This window comes from Diabrotica virgifera, chromosome 1 (assembly GCF_917563875.1).
Source record: "Diabrotica virgifera virgifera chromosome 1, PGI_DIABVI_V3a".
NCBI classification, from domain to species: domain Eukaryota; kingdom Metazoa; phylum Arthropoda; class Insecta; order Coleoptera; family Chrysomelidae; genus Diabrotica; species Diabrotica virgifera.
The window spans coordinates 208,655,411-208,681,881 of NC_065443.1; the positions used below are offsets into that span (position 1 = coordinate 208,655,411).

At 33.5% G+C, this 26,471-nt stretch overlaps 1 protein-coding gene across 3 annotated transcripts in view; it reads right to left on the minus strand.

Moving 5' to 3' along the window:
- LOC114334057 (choline transporter-like 2) overlaps window positions 1-26,471 on the minus strand; it is a 257,905-nt gene that overhangs the window by 4,050 nt on the left and 227,384 nt on the right. For all 3 annotated transcript variants that reach the window (XM_028284063.2, XM_028284065.2, XM_028284064.2), the window contains 2 exons: window positions 16,837-17,128; window positions 11,140-11,368 (listed from right to left, as the gene is read on the minus strand). In XM_028284063.2, coding sequence (XP_028139864.1) covers window positions 11,140-11,368; window positions 16,837-17,128 — 521 coding nt within the window. The remainder of the gene's footprint in view (window positions 1-11,139; window positions 11,369-16,836; window positions 17,129-26,471) is intronic.

A 26,471-nucleotide genomic window follows, 5' to 3' on the forward strand; every position in this document is an offset into this window, starting at 1 on the left:
ATCTTACTTGCAATGTTCTTCCTTGCAAATACGAAGTAAACCAAGCTAATAAAGAACCAGTGATACTAAAGTTTCTCAGCTTTGTAATTAAGACATTATGATCTAGTAGGTCAAAGGCCTTACTGAAATCGGTGTATCTAGAGTGCACCTCGTAACCCTCATCCATTGCTGTACCTATACTATCGATATACAAAAAGAGGTCAGTGAGAGTAGAACGTCCGCCTACAAATCCATGTTGGTTGTCCGTAATAATGTTCCTAAAACAATTATCCAAACTTGGCAAAACCATTTTTTCAAATACTTTAGATAAGGCTGACTGAATACAAACTGGCCGATAATTTTTGATATCACTATGATCTCCTGCCTTGAAAATAGGACACACAAAGGAATGTTTTCATCTGTTCGGGAAAATTCCCGTCTGGAGAGATTTATTAAGAACATATACTAATGGTTCACACAAGGACACTGCACTTTCTCTTAGGAACAAATTCGGTATCAAATCAGGGCCAGCCCCTTTATTGACATTTAATGACAACAACACATTCAGTAAATTGTCAAAAGTGACTTCGAGGTTACTAATTTCCACCTCCAGCTGTTGTGAGAAAATTTCATTACTCTCCAGGTTATCCAGAGATTTACCATTAAAAGTGCTGTATACAGTACCAAAATGTTTCGCAAACAACTCTGTTATTTTTTGTTTGTCATTCTCACTTTCCTCACCTAGAAACATAGAGCCAGGGAGAGCACCATGTCCGTTGGTTTTATTTTTGATGAACTTCCAAAATTCACCAGCGTTCTCATTTATTCTCACTTCCATCTTTGAAACGTAAGCATTATAAGACTGCTCAGTGAGTAATGAGCATTCATCTCTCAAATTTTTAAATTCAATATAGTGGTGATACTTATTTGTAGTTTTATATTTTTTATGCGCAATCTTTTTGGCAATGACTTTACTCTTAAGTTCAGATGAGAACCAAACAGGAAAATTCGATCTTTTTACAGATATCTTTGGTACAAAAAGTTCAATTGCGTTCCAAATAATGGAATAAAAAGCATCTAAAATGTCATTTACATCCTCTAAACAGTACAGCTCAATCCAATTGATCTGAAGCAAATAATTATTCAAGGCACCATAATCCGCCTTGTGAAAGTTATAATAAATATTAGTTTCCAAACTGATATATTGATTATCAAATAATATTAATGCTTCAAGTGAGGGATGATACCTGTCACACGTCATTAAAGCTTCCGCTTTTTTTAGATTTAAATAATTATCAGAGAAACACAGATCAAGAATTGAGTCATACTGGTTTTTAAAATAATTATATTGACCTAATCCTAAAAAATTGAACTCGTCACAAAACAAAATTTCAGTATCATTACTTATATTTTTAGCAGTCGTCTCACCGTCCCATATCAGATTTGGTAGATTATAATCCCCAAATAATACTAGTTTAGAATCTTTATACTTATTCATAATTAGTTTTATAGTATCAATGTGATTGGAATAAACATCCAATCTAGATCTGGGCGGAATGTAGACACAGCCAAAAACATATTTAATGCAATTAATAGTAATTCCAGCAAAAACCTGTTCTACATTTGAACTGGCAATTTCCACTAGACAAGAACTGATATCACTTCTAACTGCAATTAACACTCCACCTCCTCTTGATTTCTCGCTGGAAATATGATCACGGTCCCGACGGTATACGGTATATAAATCACAGAAAACTTCATTACTTTTAATTTCAGGACCAAGCCAACTCTCTGTTAGGAAAATAACGTCATATGTTGCTGAACAGGATGTCAAATATATGTCCTTTAGCTTCGTACGCAGACCACGCACATTTTGGTAGTAAAGTGATAGACTATTCATACTTATGTTCGCATTTGGGAGTTTTTTGGATTCTGGTGGTTTTGTTCTTTTACCTTTGAAATAAACGGTTTACCATTCTTGTATCGTATTGCCAAGTTTGATTCACCATTTCTTCTACGCCTATCAAGTTCTTCATATAACTTCTTGAGATGATTTCGTTGCATTTGAGTAAGATCTGATTTAATCAATATGCTCGATGGCTTCAACTTATGTTTGTTTTTAAGACATGCAATCACTGTGGTATTATTTTGAAAAATTACCTTAAGTGGTCTTGGCCTGTCACTACTGCTATTACCACGTCCTACCCTCAAAACCTTAAACTCAGTTGCTCCAACCTCCAGTTTCGTTAGTACTTCTCGAATATTTGCCTTGTCATGATCTATTCTCTCATTAGTAACCTTAGATTGGCTCTCATCAACATTATAGATTAGTATATTTTTAGATCGACTACTTCTCTCTTCTAATTCCAGGAACATATCTTGCTCATCTTTGATAATAGATACACTTTGATTTCTTATCTCTTCACTTCCATTTCCACACATGGTTTCAATTTTTTCTTGTAACCCTTCAAGATTCTTCTCTAAAGTTTCAACTTTTGCCTCATTAGATTTTACAGACGCTTTAATTGTATCTATTGTTGCCTGCACTTCAGTCCTCTGATTTAACAATAGGTTAATTATGTGAACAATAACTACTAGTACATCTTTATTGGTAGTGGTACTTTTCTTTAATAAATTATTTATTTCATCCTTGATTGCAGTTTCACTCTCTACAGCATCCATAGTATTGCACAGTAGACTTGAAAAATCAGCATTGGGCACCTGTTTTCCATTGTCAGCACTTTCTTTTGATACCGAATTTTTCCGGCTATTTGAAGCAGAATTCAAAGATAATCTTTTCACCACCGTTTTTTTGCATACTTTACATTTCCAGTTATGCGATTTAGTTTTGCGAAAGTCAGCACAGATTTTTTCATATTCACTTTTAGTCAAACCCGTGCATCCCTTATGGACCCATGAGCAACAAGTGATACACTCAATGGAAATTTGTTTTGGTTTAACCTCCCGGTCACAATAAAAACAAATGCACACACTTGCCATCTTCCAAATATAATGTCTTATTATCTTAATAATCAGTCACCTCAACTCCTGGCCTAATTCTAATTATCTTCAAATAAATTGGTAATGACACAAAAAAGTCAGATCAGTTTTTAGTCAGTTGTTATCAGTCTTCCTTAATTACTATCAATTTAATACTTGCTTAATATTTACAATATTGATGTCAAATCTTATTATATTTTTGAGCTCAACCTTTCATAAGAAAGTCCTGGAATTTTCCTTTTGATAGGTATAAGTTTCTCCTCTAAGTTTAACGTATTTCACAATAAAATCACGTATTTTCTGGAGCCCATGTGCACATGTTTACAATCACACTAATTGGGCACAGTAAAAAGGCCCTACTCAATACTTTTCCTATGCTAAATAGTTAAAATTTCAAAATGCTGTGGTAAGTATTTTATATTGAAGACCAAAGTAATAATTATTTATTCATCAAATTTTGCCATATCGCAAAAGAAAATTCTGACATAAATACCTATTTAGATACTGCCACTGTATGCCATTTTAGTCCACAGAAATAAGATTTTTGTCAGGACACTTGAGCAGCCAGGTTGCAAATAGGTTTTTTGGGTACTATGTACCTAATACATTATAAATACAAAAATGCCCGTCACAGTTCAGACGGGAAATTTAGTTATTAACAAATAAGGGTCTAAAATGGCAGTTTTTTCGTTTAAATCGCTACAGGTAAAAATAGGGTAATTAAATATCTTCCACTTACACGTGGATTGACCAAGTCTCCAAAGGGGGCCTCAAGAAGCCTCCAGAAGAATTGGTGGTAAAAATGCATCAACTGAATACTATATTTAATAATTTTAATGGGTCTGGACTTCAGTTAAAGTCAGGGAAAAATTATTTGCAAAGACTTGTTGATTTGTCTGAAAAGATTAAATGTGATTACAAAACCAAGCACCTGTTTTTTTGGTCGCGCATGTATTTTAGGATTAAGAAATTTAACGTAACACTTTAAGAAAATATGAGAAATAAGAGAAAATTAAAGAAAATTGTAACTTAATCTTGTGTTTTATGATTTTGTTTCACACCATTAATAATCAATTATTTTCATCTGTTTACGTGCAACTAAATGAAGGCTCGATTCATAGGAGCCCATACATATAGGTAGGGGGGCGTGGCGCCCCATGGCTTTTCGGGTGGTTTAAACTATATATTGTCATCCAAAGTATACAAAATGTAATGTGCAACATCTTCAAGTCTAGCCCCCCTACAAATTTTTATATGTACGCCCATGGCTCGATCCCCTCCTTAACACTGGCCCCAAATAAGATAAGCCAATCAAAAACAAGCTCGTAAAATTTATTTAAAAAGCGACGAATACAAAAAAAATTTTGAATATACATCACAAATTTATTTTAGTAATTTATTTTTGTTCATTGTATTGTTAATTAATTTTTTAAATCAAAATAATAAAACACCTACATTTCAATAAATCCTAAATAGTTAAACAGAAATTATATTAATCTATTAAAATGACTCTTTATGACCAATTTAAGAATAATTGTGCTCCGAGCGCTAATGTAAATGGGGAATATTTAAAATCACTCTCATTGTGACGTCATGCGCGAACTCATCCGAATATCGGATATTCCGGCTATCGTACCTGGCGTCTTTGTACCATGCGTTGTGGTTGTTGTTTATCTAGTAAATATATTGACATTGAGTGACCTTGAGAAAAGGTGTTGCTTGTGTTTTTCCTGATGACATTAAAAAATTCTGTTTGTTTTAAATTACATCTATGATCAATTTCGATCTACTTGAAATTTAAAATGAATTCAGAACTTATTGAATTTACTCGTCTATTGAAAAATACAGTATGCGGCAAGATAAACAGTACTGAAACGAATATTGAAATGCATATGATTATTTATACATTTAGTATACATGATATAGCCTTCCAAATATTATTCACGACGAGGTTCCCGATAAAACAGATGTTAAACATGTCCTTTTACACGAAAAATTTTTTTAATTCTAGTTCAAAATTCCGGAATGTCAGACGGTGAATCGGTTTGCCTCCTTCAACATTCCCCATATGTACGAGTGGCGACCTTCCAACCCAAAAGTATTGCGCAGTATTCGAAGAGCCTGTTTGGCCGTTTGACAGGTTGCTTCGTTCTGCTGAAACGATTGTTGATTTTAAGCTTGGACCGTTTTCGCGACCTTTTTTCCGTATGACCGAAAATAGTACCTAACATTAACACGACGTTCACAAACGTTATAACAATGTTCGGAAACCAGTCAGTACGTTTCGTGACATGACACATACAAATTTGAGGCATACGCATTTCAGTACTATTTATTATGCCGCATACCGTACTACTACTACATTATTGTTGCTTGTTTAATTGAATATTGAAAGGCTTAATACTCTCGGCTAATTAGCAAAATTCATGGAAAACTTATTTACCACCAATTTTATTGCTGGAATCGAAATATAAGATCCTATATATTAATAATATAGGTATGCAAAGTTCGCAGATAGTGTGCTACTTTTTTTAAAAACAAAATGGCGCCGACAAATCGTATTTTTTTCAATTATTACTCTATAACTCAGAAGATTTTAACTTTACAACAAAAACACTCAAATAAAAATTCACCACAATTAAATTCTGCATAGAGGGATGTTTTTCCCGATTTGCTCCGCCGAAAATTTTCCTCGAAAAATGCGGGTTTCCCAACAAAATCTCTAATTTTTAAATAAAGTTTTAGGTAAGTAATTATTAATTAATAATTAAATAACTTAGTGACATCAAAGCTTTCTTGGTATAGATTGTAATTCCAGAAGCCGGCGAAATTAAACGAATATTTTAGCAACAATTCAATTGTTAATTAACAATTTACAGTCGCAATAACAACCAAAATAATCATGAGACATTGATCAAACTTAGAAAGATTATAGAGATGTGATGCCTATTTAATATTTTGTCGACAAAATATAAATTTTTTATTTCTTTGCATAATATTTAAATTAAAAAAAAATAGTTATAAACAAATTAACATTTCTCAGAAATTGTTTATTATATTATAATTTTAAAAAATATTTAAATGCGTATTTCAAATTAAAATGCGTATTTCAAAGGTCTTGAAAATGAATGCTTTAACAATTTTTTCCAACCATTTGCAAAAAAGTTATGAAACAGCAAATTAAACATACGATTACTCCGTTGTTTATAATTTGTTTTAATTGTTTCAAAGCTTAAAAGTGAGTTTATGGTACAAACTAATTACTCTCAAAAAATTCCAAACATTACTTTAATGGTTATATTTTAATCAAAGATTAAAAATGTTTTTGTTTGTAATTTTTAGCGCGAAAGTAGGCTTGATATAGAGCCGGAGCTAAAATTTTCACTCGAAGCGATTAACAAGTAGCATACAAATATTACTGCACGTCGCGCGGCGGTCGTCGCTTCGAGTGAAAATTTAGCTACGGTACTGTATTAGTCTACCTTCGAGCGTGTAAATTACAAAAAAAAATATTTATAATCTTTAATCAAAATATAACCATAAGCCCCGGCGCATATTGGACCTAAGCGAGTCACAACCTGGGCCGGTGGGACGGGTGACCTGTGCAGTTATTTTTCTAGCGTGCCGCATATTGAACACAAGCTAACCCGACCGTCGGCTGTCGCCGTAACGAATAGAGACGGGCAAAATAAGTGCAAACGTGTAACGGTTACTATTGATACCGGTTCTCAGTGGTAGGTACTGAGTACAAATACTGATTACAAAATACTGATGTATCTGATCCTTGTACTGAATTGAGTCGGCAACTAAAAAACGGTAGTTCCGTACATGTAACTAGTAACGTTTTAAAAATATCTTACACGTCCCTAGTATTCGTAGCGGTATGACTTTCGAAAACATCGAATTTGATCATAAGCGGGTGCATAAAAAGATATCTTACACTGAGTATTCTATTTCGACATACCTTTATAATAACAAGCATAAGTTAAACACTGCACTGATTGTGATTGCAAAAACGGTTCGCATGTTTTAAATAAGATTTTTGCTGATTATGTTTTTGCTAAAACATTAAATAACACAAAAAATACAATTCACAACCATCATTTGAATTTTAACGATAAACAAAGATCTAATAAATACATGATGACAAGTTTAAAATTGATCGACTTTGTCGATAACAGTGTCATTAATAGATATTTTTTACCATTAATCATTTTCCAGTGATTGTGTGGATTTAGAAATACATACTAAACAATTTTTTATCTGTATAAAGGAGATTATAATTATGACACATTATGGTACTCCTTATTTTTCAAATAATATGCTCTTGTAAACGCATAACTTTGATTTATTGGCTAAAGCCACAATAGATACTTCAGAAGAAATTAAAAATAATTAACATGTAAAAAATTCACTGTTTTAATCAGATATATTATATTCCCTACTACTGCAATAAAATATTAAAACGAATAAACCAAAACTTGTAGAGTAGTGCTGATTGATACAACAGAGCAATAAAATGTTATTCATTCAAGATAGTGTAAAATATATCGCCGCTTATTCATTTCAGATAGTTCCATCTCTCAAACAAAAACACGTAAAAATACACATCTGGCGGTGAGTCACCCGTCCCAAGGCCCAGAAAACTGTACGTTGACGACAGGCCTTCCCAAGCTCGACCTGCGAACGCATGAACTGATAGTAGGATGCGCAGATCGATCTACGCAGTCTGCCGACGCAGGTTGTGTCTGGTTTAGGATCAATTTGCGCCGGGGCTTAAACTAATAATCGATATTTTTTGTAAGTAATTACTTTAAACTCACTTTTACGCTTTGAAAGAATTTAAAAAAATTATAAACAACGTAGTAAACGTATGTTTACTTTGCTGTTTCATAACTTTTTTGCAAATGGTTGCAAAAAGTTTTAAAGCATTCATTTTCAAGATCTTTGAAACACGCAATTTACCTCCTTTTTAAAATTAGAATATAATAAAAACTTTCTGAGAAACGTTAATTTGTTTATAACTATTTTTTTAAACATTTAAAAATTATTCAAAAAAATTAAAAATTTATATTTTGTCGACAAAATATTAAATAGGCATCTCATTTTTATAAGATTTCAAAGTTTGATCAGTGTATCATAATTATTTTGGTTATTATTGAGACCGTAAATTATTAGTTAACAATTGAATTGTTGCTAAAATATTTGTTTAATTTTCACCGGCTTCTGGAACTATAATCTAAACCAAGAAAGCTTTTATGTCACCGAGTTATTTAATTATTGGTAGATAATTACTTATCTAAAACTTTATTTGAAATTTAAAGATTTTGTTGGGAAAACCCGCATTTTCCGAGAAAAATTTTCGTCGGAGCAGATCGGGAAAACATTTCTTTATGCAGAATTTAATTTCGGTGAATTTTTATTGGGGTGTTTTTGGTGTAAAGTCAAAATGTTCGGAATTATGGAGCAAAAATTGAAATAAAACACGTTTTGTAGGCGCCATTTTGTTAATAAAAAAAGTAGCACACTATCTGCGGACTTTGCATACCTATATTATTAATATATATATAATCATAAGCTTCGATTCCAGCAATAAAATTGCTGGTAAATAACTTTTCCCAAAAATGGCCTATTCTCCGATAATCAGCCCAGACTATAATGGGAAACAATGACAAGCCTCAAAAAGGTAAAAGTGAGATACTTGACTTTGAATGTTAAAAATAATATCAAAAAATCCAGTAACAACTTTTATTGTTTTAGTTTAGATATTCCGATGCATAATGCCCTATGGGACTATAGTTGACAACAATATTAATCAAATTATTTAAAACTAAAAAAAAACAGCCTTTATTTAAAAAAATGTGGCTTGTTATATTATTCTATTAATAATAAATACCCAAATTTTAGATATATTATGTAGATTCAGAATTTTCTATTGTTGACTGAGTTCGGGGTGGTTTCAACCCTGTAGGTGTTAAACAGTGTTTATTTCTTTGTCTCCATCAACTTGTTGGAATTTTTGAAGGGTGTGTTTGGTTCGGTCCTTTTTATTGACGAACCTTGTTTATTATCTTAAAACCAAATGCAATAATATAACAAGCCACGTCACAAGCCACTACATTAATCTTGAATGGTAATAATGTGACAAGCCTCATTTAGGAAAAAGTTACATATCGCTGTATTTTCATTACTTGAGTCACTTCTAGATTGTACATAGTCAGGGTCACGGTCACTGTCATCGAATGTCAAGTCAACTTTACTATTTTTCTTTCTAGAATTGTCAGAACTCAATAATTATCCGAAACGCTTCCGCCCATGTTCGCCATTTTGATGTGATACTGAGTAGATACTTGAGACAAACTAGGCCTATGCAATAGTGTTACCATAGATTTATCGGGTCATCTATTACCGAAGGGCTGAGATAATTTGTTAGTGTATTGTTATTGGTAGGGGAACCCAAGCGGGGATTTTTGCAGTTACTCGAGCGCGTCAGATTATTACATGGGGAGAAACCTTGTACCCTGAAAATGTACCTGTACCATATATTGGCCCTTAATGCAGAAGAGTTCGTTAAGGGGGGGGCGAAAAAAAATATATCCTTAAAAAAACTCGAAAATGTCAGATTAAGATAACGTAAGTTAAGTATATACATGCAAAACAGTGTATATTTCAAAAATCTGACGATTTGAGCGGGGCGTAAGAAAATGGGCGCGTCCCAAAGTTTCACAAGAAAAAAGCGAATATTTCTCGAAATGAATGACTGATCCAAAAACTAAAAAATATGTACTCAATATTTTTCAAAAATCTATCGAATGATATCAAACACGACTTCCCACGGAGAGGGGTGGGGGGTAAATTTAATATTTTAAATACGAATCCTGAACATCAGATCGAAAAACTGAAAAATACACTTATTCAATATTTTTGAAAAATCTATTGAATGGCACCAAACACGACCCCCCACGGAGGTGGGGTAGAGGGTTACTTTAAAATCTTAAATGGGAGCCCCCATTTTTTATTGCAGATTTGGATTCTTTACGTAAAAATAAGTAACTTTTATTCGAGATATTTTTTCGAATTATGGATAGATGGCGCTATAATCTAAATAAAACGATTGTTGGAACTGGAAAATTAAATTAAAAATGGACAAGTCCCCACTAAAATGGGAAACTTTACTTAACTTTTTTTGGTTTTAGGACCTAGGTACTCTTCACAGCCCAGTAGGTCCCCAAAGCGCTCGAGTGACTGCACATTTAGCAGACTTTGCTCCCCTACCATATACTATTACTTTAACCAAGAATAACACTAACTCTTTTTGAACTTATGTGTGGCTTGTCATTGTTTCACATTAAGCCATTCAATTAATTTTTTTAAAATTTCGTAGTTAAGCTGCAAGATACTGGCCTTCTAAGCCGGAGCGCACGAGTTCGAATAACGGCATCAAAATGACATAATGACATATTCATTTCTAAAAATAATACGAGCCGTTCACATTGCTTCGGAGGGTACGAAAAGCCTGTACTGGTGTGCATCAACATTAGCTAGTTGAAAGAGGGTTAAAGATGCTATTGTTGATTGCATAAGCTCGCAGTCTGCCACGTACATTTACACTACGTTTTGTGAACTATAAATATGACCCATTTTACTTTATGGCACAGAGACGTGGTTTCCTAAGTTTAAAACATTGAACCATATGAAATTAAAATATGGATTCTACGGAGACTCTTATGAGAGTACCACGGACCTCATAAGCCACGAATGAAGGAATTTTAAAAACTGCATAATACACATTATCCATACAGAAATTTACATTATCATTGGATATATCCTTAGGGAAAGCAAATAGTAGGTACATTCTCATAATAATCGTGGAAAGAAAGAACGTGTTCGCCAAGGTCTTAAGGTTTTAAGAGAACAGACTACGGTCAACGTAAGGCTAAGCACCAAGTACGAGAAAAAGAAGACATTTTCTAGCATCTCTAGAATCTATAAAAATTTAGCTTGATTAGTTTGGTTTCTGTAGTGCCTTTATTTTCTCTAGATGCTCTGGACACTATAGGCTTTTTTAGTTTCTCACATTACTCTAGACTCTAGCGTATGAAGTACTGCAGTATCACTAATGTCTATAAGGTTATTTTGAAAAAATAAAAATATACTTACAAAAGCACAAAAATAGCGTGTCCACGGCCATAGAGTAAACATTGAAGAACAAGGATGATATGAAGTAAGTGCAAATCATAATTACTGCAACCGGCACGATTCCGTAATGGAGATCAGAGTTGTCGATAACTTTTGTAGGAAGCAACCCTGAGGCGAAGAACACATATGATGCTGCTCCAACTCCTAGCGTCAGCAAAACTTTACTGAGGAAGAAAAGGAAGTCCGTAATCTGAAAGTAAAATATGTATAATAATGTAAACCTTATTCTAATAAATATGTATAACATAAGTTAAATAAGCTTAAATAAAATAATAAAAAAAACATTTATATAAAATAAATAAACTCTCAAACATTCTAATGTACTCATTTCGGTTTACTGTAAAAAGGCCGAAATCATTAGACCGAAAGCAGTAGAACGAACTCATTAGACCGAAAAGCACTTTACCGAAACCTCGCTAGACCGAACAGTAGAATACCGAAAAGCAGGAGACGAGAAGCATTAGGTACATAATACAGGGTACTCAAACAGGATTGTAATCTGAGCAAGGGTAACATCAACCTCCCTTCACCCCTTATCCAGGCTTAGGACTGGCAGTACAAAGCACTGGCGAGTTTTGAGGTTGTTTTTTTTTGCTTTGTTTTTTGTTTATTTTTTTGTTTTTATTTGTTTTTGGCTTATTTTTATTTAGTAGGTACAATACTAAAAATTAAATACTAAAAATAGTTTAGAAGTTGTTTTTTTGCTTTGTTTTTTGTATGTTTTTTTGGTTATATTTGTTTTTGGTTTATTTTTATTTGTTATGTACAGTACTAAATATTAAATACTAAAAATTAAAGTTATGTGCAATCCCCCTTAAGTAATTAAGTATGTTACCATGAACATCAAAGTTACCGACGAGGTGTTTTAATCTGTCAACAGAATCTTTGTATTGTTTCTGGCTTGTGGGTGGTTGTTCGCCAGCTAAATATTGTTCTATTTTTAGTTCGTTCAAACTCTGTTCTCTTTGTAGTGCTTTAAAAAGTTTCCAAATACTTGGATGATTTGCACAAATTTGGTTCTGAAAACCTCTATGCCATCCTTCCACGGTGATAATTATTTTTTCATATCAGACTGTACAGAGTAACAATTTACACAGTCTATAATATATAAAATAATACAAATAAAAATACAATAAACAAAAAAACATATACAAAATCTTAGCATAATTTACTGCAATCTTTTTTAATTTATGTACCATTTCGGTCTAATGCTGCTCGGTCTAGTGAGTTCGGTCTACTGCTTTCGGTCTAATGATTTTGGTATAATTGTCGTGTACCACTCATTTCACATTCCATTGTTATTATTCATTAATATTCAGTTCGATCATTCAGTGGAACTTTTCTATCGATTAGCAATATCCAAATATTATTTTGTTTACAAGAAACAAACCTTAATCTTCGAAAGCCATAAAACTTGACACATTCAAATCCTACCGATTATTGGCTGCCTTAGCGCTATCTCAACAATTCAACCTCAATGTCCCAAATATGTGTGTGTGTGTTTTGTGTTTTATTGGCACTGGTTTTCACACACAACTGGCAAGTCAATTTCATAATGATTTTTTAGACTATAACTTATCACTAACTCAGGGGAGTAATATGTAGTGTGTGTGTTGAGTAAGTGTCTTTTTACTTTGCAAAGTCAACGTCATTGTCTTTGCAAAGAGACGCTAATTGTATCCGAATGTCTGCGGTCCCTCCGGTGAGTAGCGATCCCACAAGGACAAAAACTGTTTTCATTTATTAATTAATAATAAACGAAAAATTTCTAAAAAAGAAACCATGAAATCCTTTATAAAAGGTATTCCGATGGGTGAGTTGCGGAATTTAATTAAAAAATGAATATACTAAAACAAACGGTAATTTTATTATTGGAACGAAAATGTGTTTTGTTTAAGTCTCTCGGAAGAAAGGTCGATTATTAAAAATGAGAGCGTTTGGTGCGACCCAAAGCGGCTGCCTGTCGAGTTGTTACTGAAAAGAAATACCACAACGATTACTGTTATCGTTCTTCCCTTTTGACCAGATGACTGACTAATAAATCATTTATTAGGTCTGGTGTATGCTTTCACAGTTACAACAAAAAACACTCGAATGCATAGTGAGTTGTTAACACACTTTATGTGGATGAGAAAACAGATGGTGACAGGTTAAAACCATGTTTTATATTTGAATGTGCATTTCGAATGACTAACGTTGTTTGGTTTTTGAGAAAAAATAATAAAAGAAATAAGATAATATAATTAGCAGAAATATTATAGCGTAATGCTATATACCCCCCTTCCGAGTGACCAAGTCAATAAAATAATACATAATATATATATATCATAATAAAAAATGAAAATAGGTAAAAAAAAGATAATGCAAAGTTTATACGAGGAGAAAGAAAAAAATGACTTGATTCACTTTGAACTAACACTCTCTTGGTAAGTTCCAGTAAATCTTGCTTTCCTCTTCGGTCTGTTGTTGTTTGTTTTGCTGGTCATTTCTTTTGTTTCGTGATGGGTAGAGTCGTGAAGTTCGTAAGCTGGTTTCAAATGTGAGCATTGTCGTCGGTGTTTCTTTGTGACGAAAACAAGAGTTCACCTGGCAAACACAATGGTTCTCCGTACACGAGTTCGGCGGCTGAAGTACCTAAATCTTCTCTCCACGCTGCTCGTATGCCCAGTAACACTGCAGGTAGGCTTTCGGTCCATCGGATGTTTTCATGACATCGAATTGCTGCCTTTAACTGTCGATGAAACCTTTCTACCATACCGTTTGCTTGCGGATGATAGACGGTTGTCCTTAAATGGGTAGTTCCAGTTAATTTGCATATTGATTTGAAGAGATGCGATTCGAATTGTCGACCTTGATCTGTTGTGATGCGCTTGGGAGTGCCGAAACGAGCTATCCAACCAGAAAAAAATGTTCTGGATACTGTGTCTGCTTCTTGATTAGGCATCGGGAAAGCTTCTGGCCAACGTGTGAAACGATCGACACATGTTAAACAGTATCTGTTTCCTTCTGAAACCGGCATCACTATAATGTCTATGTGGACATGTTCGAATCGGCTGGAAGGTGGTAGGAAACTTCCAGTAGGTGAAACAATGTGGCGCGATATTTTCGATTTTTGGCACTGTATACACGCTCGAGTCCATTTCCTCACATCTAATTTAATGGATGGCCAAACATATCGCTGTGTGATCATCTTCACAGAACTGTTGATTCCGGGATGTGCTAGGTTATGCATGGTGCGAAAAATTGCCATTCGAAGTGGTTTCGGTACAAATGGTCTGCAATAGTCTTTACGCTGCCGTCGAAACACTCTTTAACGAGTCCCTTTGTTCGAAGGGTTGTCGTACTGTCTACTAAGCACTGGTTAGCAATGTCCACTAGGAGCGCGAAATGGGAAAGAAAATCGGCTCCGATAATGGGCTTTGAAATGTCCGCCACTACGAATCGCCACGTAAAATCACGCCGTAGTCCGATGTTTAATGTCAAGTTCACATAGCCGTATGTCGCGATTTTAGTGTCATTGGCCGCGTATAGTTCGTATGAAGTCTTTTCGCGTGCACCCCGTACATATTTCCGCGGGAAAACGCACAGGTCGGCACCGGTGTCGACTAAAAACTGTTTTTTTGTATCATAGTCTGTTATGAAAAGGCGGCGAGACTTTGGGCTTCGATCGGATGCCGCATTTACCGACTGCCCGCGACGTTTCCCTGGAGCTTGCACGGAGGAGAGCACTTTTGGGCCTGGTCACCAAAACGGTAGTGATACCAACATAATATGTCACTATTATGTTCCCTACTGTAGCTACTGTCTCTAGGATATGGTCTTCGTCTTGAGTTGCTGCGGTTGCGACGGTATGTGTTAGCTTGTGCTCGAGCGCGCGACAAGCTAGCTAGCTGGATTTTCATGTCAGCTAATTCGGCTGTCAATTTCCCGATGGCCACTGCAATCCGATCTGAAACACTATTGTTGGCACTGGTCGTCATTTTCGATGTTCACTGTATATTATTAACCGGCAAAAATGTAATATTATTAACACTAACTCTTTTTTAAATTTTCGCGGCGGTTTAAAATACTCGCGAGGGTCACCAATATTCCGATGGGTGAGTTGCGGAATTTAATTAAAAAAATGAATATAATAAAACAAACGGTAATTTTATTATTGGAACGAAAATGTGTTTTGTTTAAGTCTCTCGGAAGAAAGGTCGATTGTTAAAAATGAGAGCGTTTGGTGCGACCCAAAGCGGCTGCCTGTCGAGTTGTTACTGAAAAGAAATACCACAACGATTACTGTTATCTTTCTTCCCTTTTGACCAGATGACTGACTAATAAATCATTTATTAGGTCTGGTGTATGCTTTCACAGTTACAACAAAAAACACTCGAATGCATAGTGCGTTGTTGACACACTTTATGTGGATGAGAAAACAGATGGTGACAGGTTAAAACCATGTTTTATATTTGAATGTGCATTTCGAATGACTAACGTTGTTTGGTTTTTGAGAAAAAATAATAAAAGAAATAAGATAATATAATTAGCAGAAATAAGTATTATAGCGTAATGCTATGAAGGTATATTTGTTAAAATCCTTATATAGGGCTACATCATAAAACAAACAGAAATAGTTTTCAATCAGTTGACCGATCATCATCAGTGTTTCTTGAATCATACATGCTAACCACCAAAGTAAAAATATTAGGGTAAAAACCCTTTAAAATTAATCCGTCATAGGAACATATAAAATTGATGTGACTGTACATATTGATGTACAAAATATCCAATGTTTCACGCTCTAGATACCATTGAGCTAAATATGACTTGTTCACATCATGGCTATGTAGAATCAAGTATTGCCTACTCGTGGATTTTTGAAAAATTTCTGACCCTGGTGAGATTCGGACTCACGACCATTCGAACCTTTCGGTCCAAAGGTAGGCGCTCTTACAACTGAGCCACAGAGGGGGTAATGTCCCAAACATGGAAGTTAATAAAATGGCATGTCTTTCATTTTTAACGAAATTATCAGCTATATTCTCCTTAAAAAGATTTCCACTGTTAACACTTGTTGTGACCACTATTTATTATCAACTATATAGGTAGGTACATACTCTTTAAAATATATTACTGTTAACGCCTTAAATAGTAACTACTGTTTTACACATTCAGAGTCAAAAATGCAACAGCAATGTGTTCGTATTGAAGTGGTTTCCAAAGTGCGACATTAATTGACTTTATATAAGTGATGTTTTTGAAAGTTCTTTAGCTAAATATAAAAATTAACAAGATACGTTTCTAAATATTTGTTGTAGTTTAAGTGTTTCCATACTATAAAAAATATCTATAAGTACTTAGAACTATTTTGGCCAGAGTCGACTCATCCAGTTAACTACATCTCCTCAAATCAATAATTAAAAATACAGCACGAACTCATTTGCACTTTCAAATCGAGACATGTAATACTATGTAGGAATGTAGGTACTACCTTTAGCAACAAATTTTATGTGGATGATATACCTAAAGTATTGTCATGTTAAAGCTCATCAATCACTTATGCTCAATTTGTTTATCGTTGTTTTCTAATAAGGATAGACTACACAGTTTTCCGTTTTCCAAATCTTAAAATTTGTAATGCACTATACAATATTTTTATGACACATATCTTACCTTATCAAGCACCCAGACTCTCAGGATATTCCTCATGAGCAGCATAAACGCATCTTTGGCACTGACACAAAAGTTTTTGCCGTGAATGGAACACATTATGTAAGCGTTCTTGTTAAGGAAACGTAGGAATTTCTCGAGACAGTAGAAGAAGCACTTGAATATGCACATGATGGCTTTGGTGAGATCATTATCGTACTTTTTAACTTTATGATCGACGTATTCTAGGAAGAGTCTGATTAGCTTGCAAATGGCTATTATCAAAGATCCGAACGCTAAAGTGCCGATGTGGTACCTAAAACAGAATAAACACGGGTAAGACAAAGGAAACTTTCCAGGAAATGCTCTACCAACCCATTTGACTACACACGGTGTTCAAGAGAAAATCTAAATAAAAGTTGATCGAACACCCCAATTTTTTTTTGCTTTTATGTTTGAAGTATCTCTTGTAGATCAAAAATATAGCCCAGTCGGGATAGCATTTGACCTTGCATTAGGAGCTGCCCCAAATTTTATTTTTCTAATCTTTAGGGAGGGACAATATTAGTATAAATTTAAAATCTCGACTGAATTCCACCGTTGCGTTAGCCGCCATCTTGATTTTAAACGAGAACCGTTTTTGCTTAATATCTCCGCCATTTTCAATTTTTTGACAAAAAGTGTTAAAACTGAAATTGTTGAAAATGCGATTTTCTATAATTTCATTTATTATAATTTTTTTCGTGCGGTCGATATTTTCCGAGTTATGAGGGGAAAATAGTGACAGTTGTAGCATAGTTATTGAATTATTGAATTATCTCGTTTATTATTAGTTTTACAACAAATATATATCTATACAAAAATGAAGAGAATTAAATTTTGTACAATTTTGATGCCGTTCATTTTTTTGATAAAATTAATATTTAAGGTAGTACGTATGTGGTAAAAGTGCGAGCGTAAGACCTGATTGATTTTGTAGCAATGGTTTTTGTTCAATATCTCCGCCATTTTCAACTTTTCGACAAAAAGTGTAAGAACTGAAATTGTCACAATTACGATTTACTACAATTTTTCGAGAGAACCAGTGGCGGGTCTACAAGGGGGGAAATGGGACAACTCCCCCCAACAGGGTGCAAAATTAAAAAAAAAATTGTTGAAACATCACGATATATTAGCTGACATAAAACTTAAAATATCGACAGACAAATTCAACCAATAAAACCCGCTAGTTAATAAAATTAAGTGAACTTAATGCACATAATGTCTTTTTATGTCTTTTATATACTTAGTTTGGTTAATGTTTCATTGGAAGTTTCAAAAATTGTATAAAATATAATATTCTCTTTATTTTTGTTCATGTACAATTATGTCGTAAAGTTAATAATAAATGAGACAATTCAATAATTATGCTTCCCCTCCGCTTCCTTTATTTTCCCCCTTACCTCGGAGAATATTGATCGCATAAAAAAATTGTGCCAAAGAAATTGTAGGAAATTGCATTTCCAACAATTTTCTTTCCCACCATTTATGTCGAAAGGTTGAAAATGGCGGAGATATTAAGCAACAACAGTTCTCATTTAAAATCAATATGGCGGCTAATGCAATTCCGGAATTCAGTCGAGATTTTAAATTTACACTACTATTGATCTCTCCTTAAGGATAGAATTATAAAATTTGAGGCAGCTCGGAAACAAAATGCAATTCAATAATTATGCTCCCCCCACCACTTTTTACTATTTTCCCATGTAACTCGGAAAATATCAACCGCATGAAAAAAATTGTTAAAAAGAAATTATAGGAAATTATATTTTGAACAATTTTAGTTGAAAATGGCGTAGATATTGAACAAAAACAATTGCTATAAAATCAATCCGGTCTTACGCTTGCGCCATTACCGCATACGTACTACCTTAAATATTAATTTTAGCAAAAAAATGAAGGAGGTCAAAATTGTGTAGAATTTAATTCTCTTTATTTTTGTGTTGGTAGATATTTGTTGTACAACTAATAATAAACGAGATAATTCAATAATTCAATAATTATGCTCCAACTCTCACTATTTTCCCCTCATAACTCGGAAAATATCGACCGCACGAAAAAAATTATAATAAATGAAATTATAGAATATCGCATTTTCAACAATTTCAGTTTCTACACTTTTTGTCAAAAAATTGAAAATGGCGGAGATATTGAGCAAAAACAGTTCTCGTTTAAAATCAAGATGGCGGCTAACGCAACGGTGGAATTCAGTCGAGATTTTAAATTTATACTAATATTGACCCTCCCTAAAGATTACAAAAATAAAATTTGGGGCAGCTCCTAATGCAAGGTTAGGCCTGTTATTCGTCTAACCCGACTGGACTAATAAGTCAAAATTAAAATTGCGCATGTGTAAAAGAAAATTTTTTTCTATTTGTTTTACTTTTTTTATTTTTACTTATCTGTATATGTAATCGAATTTTCATATATTTTTATAATAAGTATAATAAAATATATGTATGCACACTCACACATACACACGTATACATAAATATACATTACACATACACACACAAATATACCGGGTGTTGAATAGTCAACAGGGCCATAAGAATCTCAATGGGATATTCCAAAATGTTGAATTCCTCCTTCTCTAATCATTTCAAATAAACTATTTGTAGAGGACTGAAATCTGTATTAAAAACAAATTTAAAAATTATTTAACGAATTAAACGCATTCCAAAATTTTGCAAAAATGTAAAACAATTGCCAAAGTATCTAATCCAATCGACCTCTAAAAGTCAGATTTTACCTATAAAAATCATACGAACTAGCTGAATTTTGTTAAGAATATCAATTCTGGGACCCCAAAAATGATACAAAAAAGATTACCACTCCTACCCCGGGTTTTCTTCCTAAAAGCACTCCTCGTAGAGGGGGAAATCGAAAATTTCATATTACCAAGAATATGTTTACGCCGTATAAAAAAATGATTTAAACAAAATGTAGCTGAGATTTTGAACAAAAATGTTTGTTAGCATTTTTTGTGCAGAATGAACCGTTCTTTCAGCAACAATGTTTGAAGCGACCGGCGATTTTAAGTGTCAGTTACGCGCGCGAACTTAATTTTTAAATAGAATTTGTAACTCGACGGTCAAAATTCTATATCTTTTAATCAGAGCGCCCTTTTGACAAAAGCCAAATACGTTTTAAAGATAAAATATTTTCAGCTTTGGTGTCTAATTTTTGCATTTTGTAGCAAATGAAGTAAGTTTCTGTATATCTGTTAAATAAATAAACATTACTCGGTTTCTGGACATATTTTTTACGATTCTCATGAGATCAATTAAATTTATTATATCCATTGGCTTGTCGCTTTGGAGATTCCATTATTAGAGTATAATCTTCAAAACGTATAACAGGATATTTCGATTTTGAGTTTTGGCAACAAATATCAGCCATTTGAAATATATGCCTAAAACACGCTGAATTTAAACTTTGACGTTACAAATGATCTAAAACGTTGAAAACTGCTTCTGTTCGATAGCACAAGTAAGTTTTTCGAAATTAAACAACTTTAACTACAAATTCCACTCACTTTTTTCTTCGTGGAAGCATTATCCCTGACGTGAGACCATTTGTAATGTGATTTAGGTATATTTCAAATGCCTCATATTGGTTGCCAAAACTCGAAATCGAAATATGTTACAAGTTTTGAAGACTCTGCTCTACTCTAATAATGGAAACTCCATAGCGACCAGTGAATGAAAATAATAAATTATATCGATCTCATGAGAATCTTAAAAGATGGCAAAAATCGCATAATATTTATTTATTTAATATTTATATAGAAATTGACTTCATTTTCTCAAAATGCAACAATTGGATACCAAAGCTGCACATTTTTTTATCTTTAAAACGCATTTTTATTTTTGGTAATAGGACACTCTAATCAAAAGATCGAATTTTGACCGTCGAGTTGATACAAATTCTATTTAAAAAATTGAGTTCGCGCGTAACCGACATTCAAAATCGCCGGTCGCTTCAAGCGTTGTTTCCGAGAGAATGGTTCATTCTGCACAAAAAATGCTAACAAATAGTTTTGTACAAAATTTGAGCTTTTTATCTGTTGTTTAAAAAAAATTTTATTTGTCATAAACATATTCTTGGTAATATGAAGTTTTCGGTTTCCCCCTATTGGAGGGCTGGTTTTAGGGGGAAGCCCGGGCGTAGGAGTGGCAAACAGGTCTTTTTGTGGTCCCAAAATTGACATTCTCGGCAAAAAACAGCTGGTTCATAAGATTTTTAGAGGTAAAATCTGAATTTTAGAGGTCGATTTGATTAGATACTTTGGCAATTGTTTTACATTTTTGCAAAATTTTGGAATGTGTTTAATTTTAATTAATTTTAATTTTAATTTAATTTTAACATTTGTTTTTATTACAGATTTCAGTTCTCTACAAATAGTTTCTCATAACTTTTGATTTAAAATAATTAGGGAAGCAGAAATTCAACGGTTTAGAATTTCCCATTTTTTCCTATGGCCCGTTTGACTATTCAACACCGGGTATATTTGTGTGTGTATGTGTATGTATGTGTGTATATGTGTAAGTGTGTATACATATTATTATCATACAGTGTGTCCACGGATGGGGTGCCCAAGAGGAAAAACTTTTTTATTTTCAATTTTAGCGAAAAATGTCATTTTTGATAAAAAGTTTTGCTTGTTCTAAAACCCCATAAAATGAAATAAAATTCAAGTTTTTCAAATCCTGCTTAATTTTATAGCCAATTTTATGTAAATTACTATAAATTTTGCACTAAGTTCGAAATTGTAACAATAATAACTTGGGGGAACAACTATTTCGCTTCTCTGAATTATGAAGCCAGACTTTGTCGTTCTCCTTGAATCATCCAATTATTTACTAGTTAAATAATTATTAATCCAATAATTTTAATAATGAAAATTATCACAAAAGAAATTCTTTAATGAACGCTTAACATTGTCAAAAAAAATGACAATTCGCAAATTATTTATCGGAGTTGACAGTTACTAAGCTACATTATGTCTTGGCAACACTAGATTATTGTTTCGATTTCGAACTTAGTGCAAAAATTTATAGGCATTTACATAAAATTGGCTACAAAATTAAACAGGATTTGAAAAACTTGAATTTTATTTCGTTTTTTAGGGTTTTAGAACAAGCAAAACTTTTTATCAAGAATGACATTTTTCGCTAAAATTGAAAATAAAAAAGTTTTTCCTCTTGGGCACCCCAACCGTGGACACACTGTATTACATACTCACACATATTAAAATACATGAAAATTGGGTTATACAAATAAAGAAAATTAAAGAAACAGAAAAATAAATAGAAAAAAAATTTCTTTTACGCATGCGCAAAAAAGTGCCCCGTAGCCGATTTTAATTTTGACGTATTTTTGATCTACAAGGGATACTGCAAGCATAAAAGCAAAAAAATAGGGTGTTCGATAAACTTTTATTTAGATTTTCTCTTGAACACCGTGTACAGTAGTGACTAAACGCCTAGAACTACAAATAGAGATCCGAACCCTAAACGAAAGATCAGGAGACTACAACTCCTTCTTCTTCTTTGTGTGCCGTGCTTGTTTTCAAGCGTTGGCTATCGTCGTATTAACAAGCTGATGAAATGTTTCTCGGTCGGCAGCTATATGAAACAATTCCTCGACCGTTCGACATGTCCATTGTCTAATGTTACGAAGCCAGGACAATTGTTTTCTTCCAACCCAGCGTTTTCCTTCGATTTTGCCCTGAATGATCAACCGGAGTATGCGATATTTATGTCCTCTCATTATATTACCGAAGTATTGAACCTTTCTCATTTTTATGACTTTGATCAATCCTCGCTCTTTTTGCATGGTCTCCAGCAAACGTTCGTTGGGTTTGTGTGCTGTCCATTGAATTCTGAGCATACGACGGTAACACCACAACACAACTCGAACACTTCCAATTTGTTGAGATTCTTCACTTTTGTTGTCCAAGTTTCACATCCAAAGAACAAAACGGACCAGACGTAGCACTTGAATACTCTTAGCGAACGGCTCCACGGGCGAGAAATTGACGCTAGCAGTAGCCGTAAAACGAACTTAAGGTTCCACGGAACAGAATAGGAATAGCCGAACTGAACCGACTACGCACAAGTCCTGTAGTCGGTACAGTTCGGCTATTCCTATTCCGTTCCGCGGAACCTTAAGTTAGTTTTACGGCTACTGCTAGCGTCAATTTTTCGCCCGTGGAGCCGTTCGCTTAGACGTGTGGTCAATGGAAGATTTCTACTGCACAATACAGACCGCCAGCTAATAACGCTTTTTCGTGCAAGTTCTATTCTGGTCGAAATTTCCTCATCACTTTTAACCCTGGAGTCAATCCAGCTGCCCAGATATCTAAAATGTTTTACCCTTTCCAGGATTTTGTTATCTAATTTTAGTACTGAGTATTCGATATTAATTTTTCCAACCACCATCCATTTTGTCTTCATTGCGTTGATCGTTAAGCTCTTTGCAATACATTCGTTGTTTATTACAGCGTTCAATAAGGTTTGAAGGTCTTCCAGACTCTCTGCCATTATGGCGGTGACATCTGCGTATCTGATGTTCTTAATGATTTCACCACCGATTTTAACACCTTCGCGAAGAATATTTAACACTTCTTCAAAAATTGGTTCGGTGTAGGCATTGAACAATGTCGGTGACATAACACATCCCTGTCTGACATCACGCTTAATAGAAACTTTAGCTGAAACTTCTTGGTACAACTACAACTCCGCACTCTTATAATTAGGCACATGAAGAAGATAACATAATAAAAGTGAAAAGGAGGAAACAAAGTTAAACTTCAAACGACTGGTGAGCATTGGAGATATTGGAAACGTCCGTAGAATCGAGATTGTACAAGAAATAAAAAAAACAGTCATAGAGCTCCAAAACATCATAAAAGAAGCATGGAATAGTAAGAATATGGAAACTACATATAGTCGAGGAAATGAAGCATTTTAGCTCGCAATTTTTTCGTCCAGGATGGATTTACTTGAAATTTTCACAGAAGGTAGGGAATAGTCCAAGGATTATTTTCTATATCATGCCGCTGTACGTTAAAACCTTGGGGGTGGTTGCCACCCCATCTCGGGGGCGCGAATTTTTTATTACATTTTAACCATGTAAATCGATGTAAAAGGTAATTCTAAGAAAAAAATGTTTTTTACATTTTCTTCGTAAAACTAATATTTTTCGAGTTATTCGCGCTTGAAAGTAACAGTTTTTCTACGAAAAAATCACAAACCGAGATACGGCATGTTAAATGTTAGCTTTTTTCGTCAAATGCATAGTTTGAAATATTCAAAGCCAAGTAACGAAAAAACTTTGCATTTTTCGAGGAAAACTTAAATAATATTTTTTTAAGCATACAGTTAGACCTTTCAAAAATAATAATATAAAGCTTCTAGCATGAAAATTATGCGACTTATGAAAACAACCCCCTAACTACCCCCCTAATTAAAAATTGGTCTTCACCGTTCTGTAATTCCTTTTATATTTGTATTATTAATACATCCGAGAAGTTTGACCTATTTAAAAGGCCTAATTTTAGAAAAATTGGAGTTTAAAGAAAAATTGATTTTTTGCAATTTCCTATTTTTCATCTTTTACTTCAACATATCTCCGAAAATACTGGAGATACGAAAAAAATCATAAACTACTAAATTGTAGCTTTTTTAATAACTAAAATTTCTTTGTGCATAGATTTTTATTAGAGTGAACAGTTAGCGAGATATAGCTGTTTAAAACCTCTATTTACGAGCAAACACCCCCTTATTCGAGCCTTTTAAACCCACCCCAATTAAAAACAAAGGGATCTTACGGAATTTAGTTGACACAGTCTTATAACTCAAAAATCCTACAAAATCATTTTTGAAAAAACTTTTTATCGCCAAAAATGAAGGAGCTATGTTTATAGAACGATTTTTATTCGAATAGTCCGCTTATGGATCATTTTCAATGTATGTATAATACCACAGAACCGGTTCGTATTTATATTGGAAGACGACTATTATAAAAAAAACTATTTGTATTGGTATTTGTACATATTTGTAAATTCGTATTTTTGTGTAAATAAATGTTTTTGTAATTCTTTAATTCTACTTTTTTTCTGTATCATGATCTATTAAATTATCTAATTATAAAAATTGTAATGTTATTAAGGGTGCCTTTTAAGGGTTGAAATATTATGATATTATATCCTAAAGTATAAAACAATCATTATTTAACCAATCAAAACCAAATTTTACCCATATTAAAGTTTACAATGTTTTTATATAATTTTTGACAATAAGGGGTAGGATATACTCCTAAAAATAATCAACGCCCTTAAGCATGATATAGAAAATGAAGTAAAGGGTGAGATGATAATAATCCCAATTTTTTATGTAAATCGATGCAAGCCAAAATTATTCTTTTAGGCTAAGTAAATTTTTTATATATAGCTCCAACAAGGGTGGTTTTAAGGGTTGGAATATTTTTATAGTATATCTTAAAGCATAAAACAAACATTATGTAACTAATAAGAACCAAATATTGACAACATTAAAGTTTAAAATGTTATTTTATAATTTTTTACAATTAGGGATAGTTTTCACCCTTAAAAATCAAAAGCGTACAACGGCTCAATATAGAAAATGAACTAGAGCAGTGTTTCCCAAAGTGTGGGTCGCGACCCCCTGGGGGTCGCAATGAGGTACTAGGGGGGTCGCCGGAAATTTCCAAAATAAGACAAAAACACTACTTTGTTAAATCATGTATTTTTATTTTAATAAAGCCGTAAATAAAAATTAACAATTAATTATCAAACGAAACATAAAACTAAATATTAAAAGTCCTTAAAAGTAAAAGAAAAAAATAAAGTCAAATATTACAATATTAATGAGACCCATGCGCCTGTTTTTTTGAAACTAGTCTTTCAAATCTAGGCTGTGTCTTTGAGACACACACAATTATATCGTTTTCAAGTACGAGACGATTTCTCACTTTTGTTTTAATGGCAGTCATAGACGAGAAACTTAACTCACATAAATATGATGTTACAAATGGAACCAAACATTTTACAGCTTCATTCGCCAACTGAGGGTATTCCTGCATCTTTTTGGTCCAAAATTCGTCCGGGTTCTGGGAAAAAAATTGGAGCTTCAACATTCCATCACTTGATATTTCAATAAGTTGTTCTTTCATGTTTATTGGTATTTCAGCATGTTGAAAGGAATCGGCTAAAAACGGATTCAGTATCCATCTGCAACTGTCGTAACTGTTTTGAATTTCTTCGGGGAAATAATCACAGAGCTGTTGTTTTAAATTAAGCAAAGTAACTTGCATGCCTGCATAACTTGTTCAAAATTTGTAGCACTGTAACATACATTTTCTATAATTTCCTGAACGCACTGGAATGAATCGACCTGCTTTTTGCCAAGTGAAGTTGACCATAAATCGATTTTTCTTATAAACCCCTTAATTTTATCTGTGGCTGTAATTATATTAATGTCGCGACCTTGCAAATTACTGTTCAAAATATTTAATTGTTCGAATATATCAGCAAGGAAACCTAGTTTCAAAAGCCAAATAGGATCGGAAAATTGATTTTCATATGGGGACTT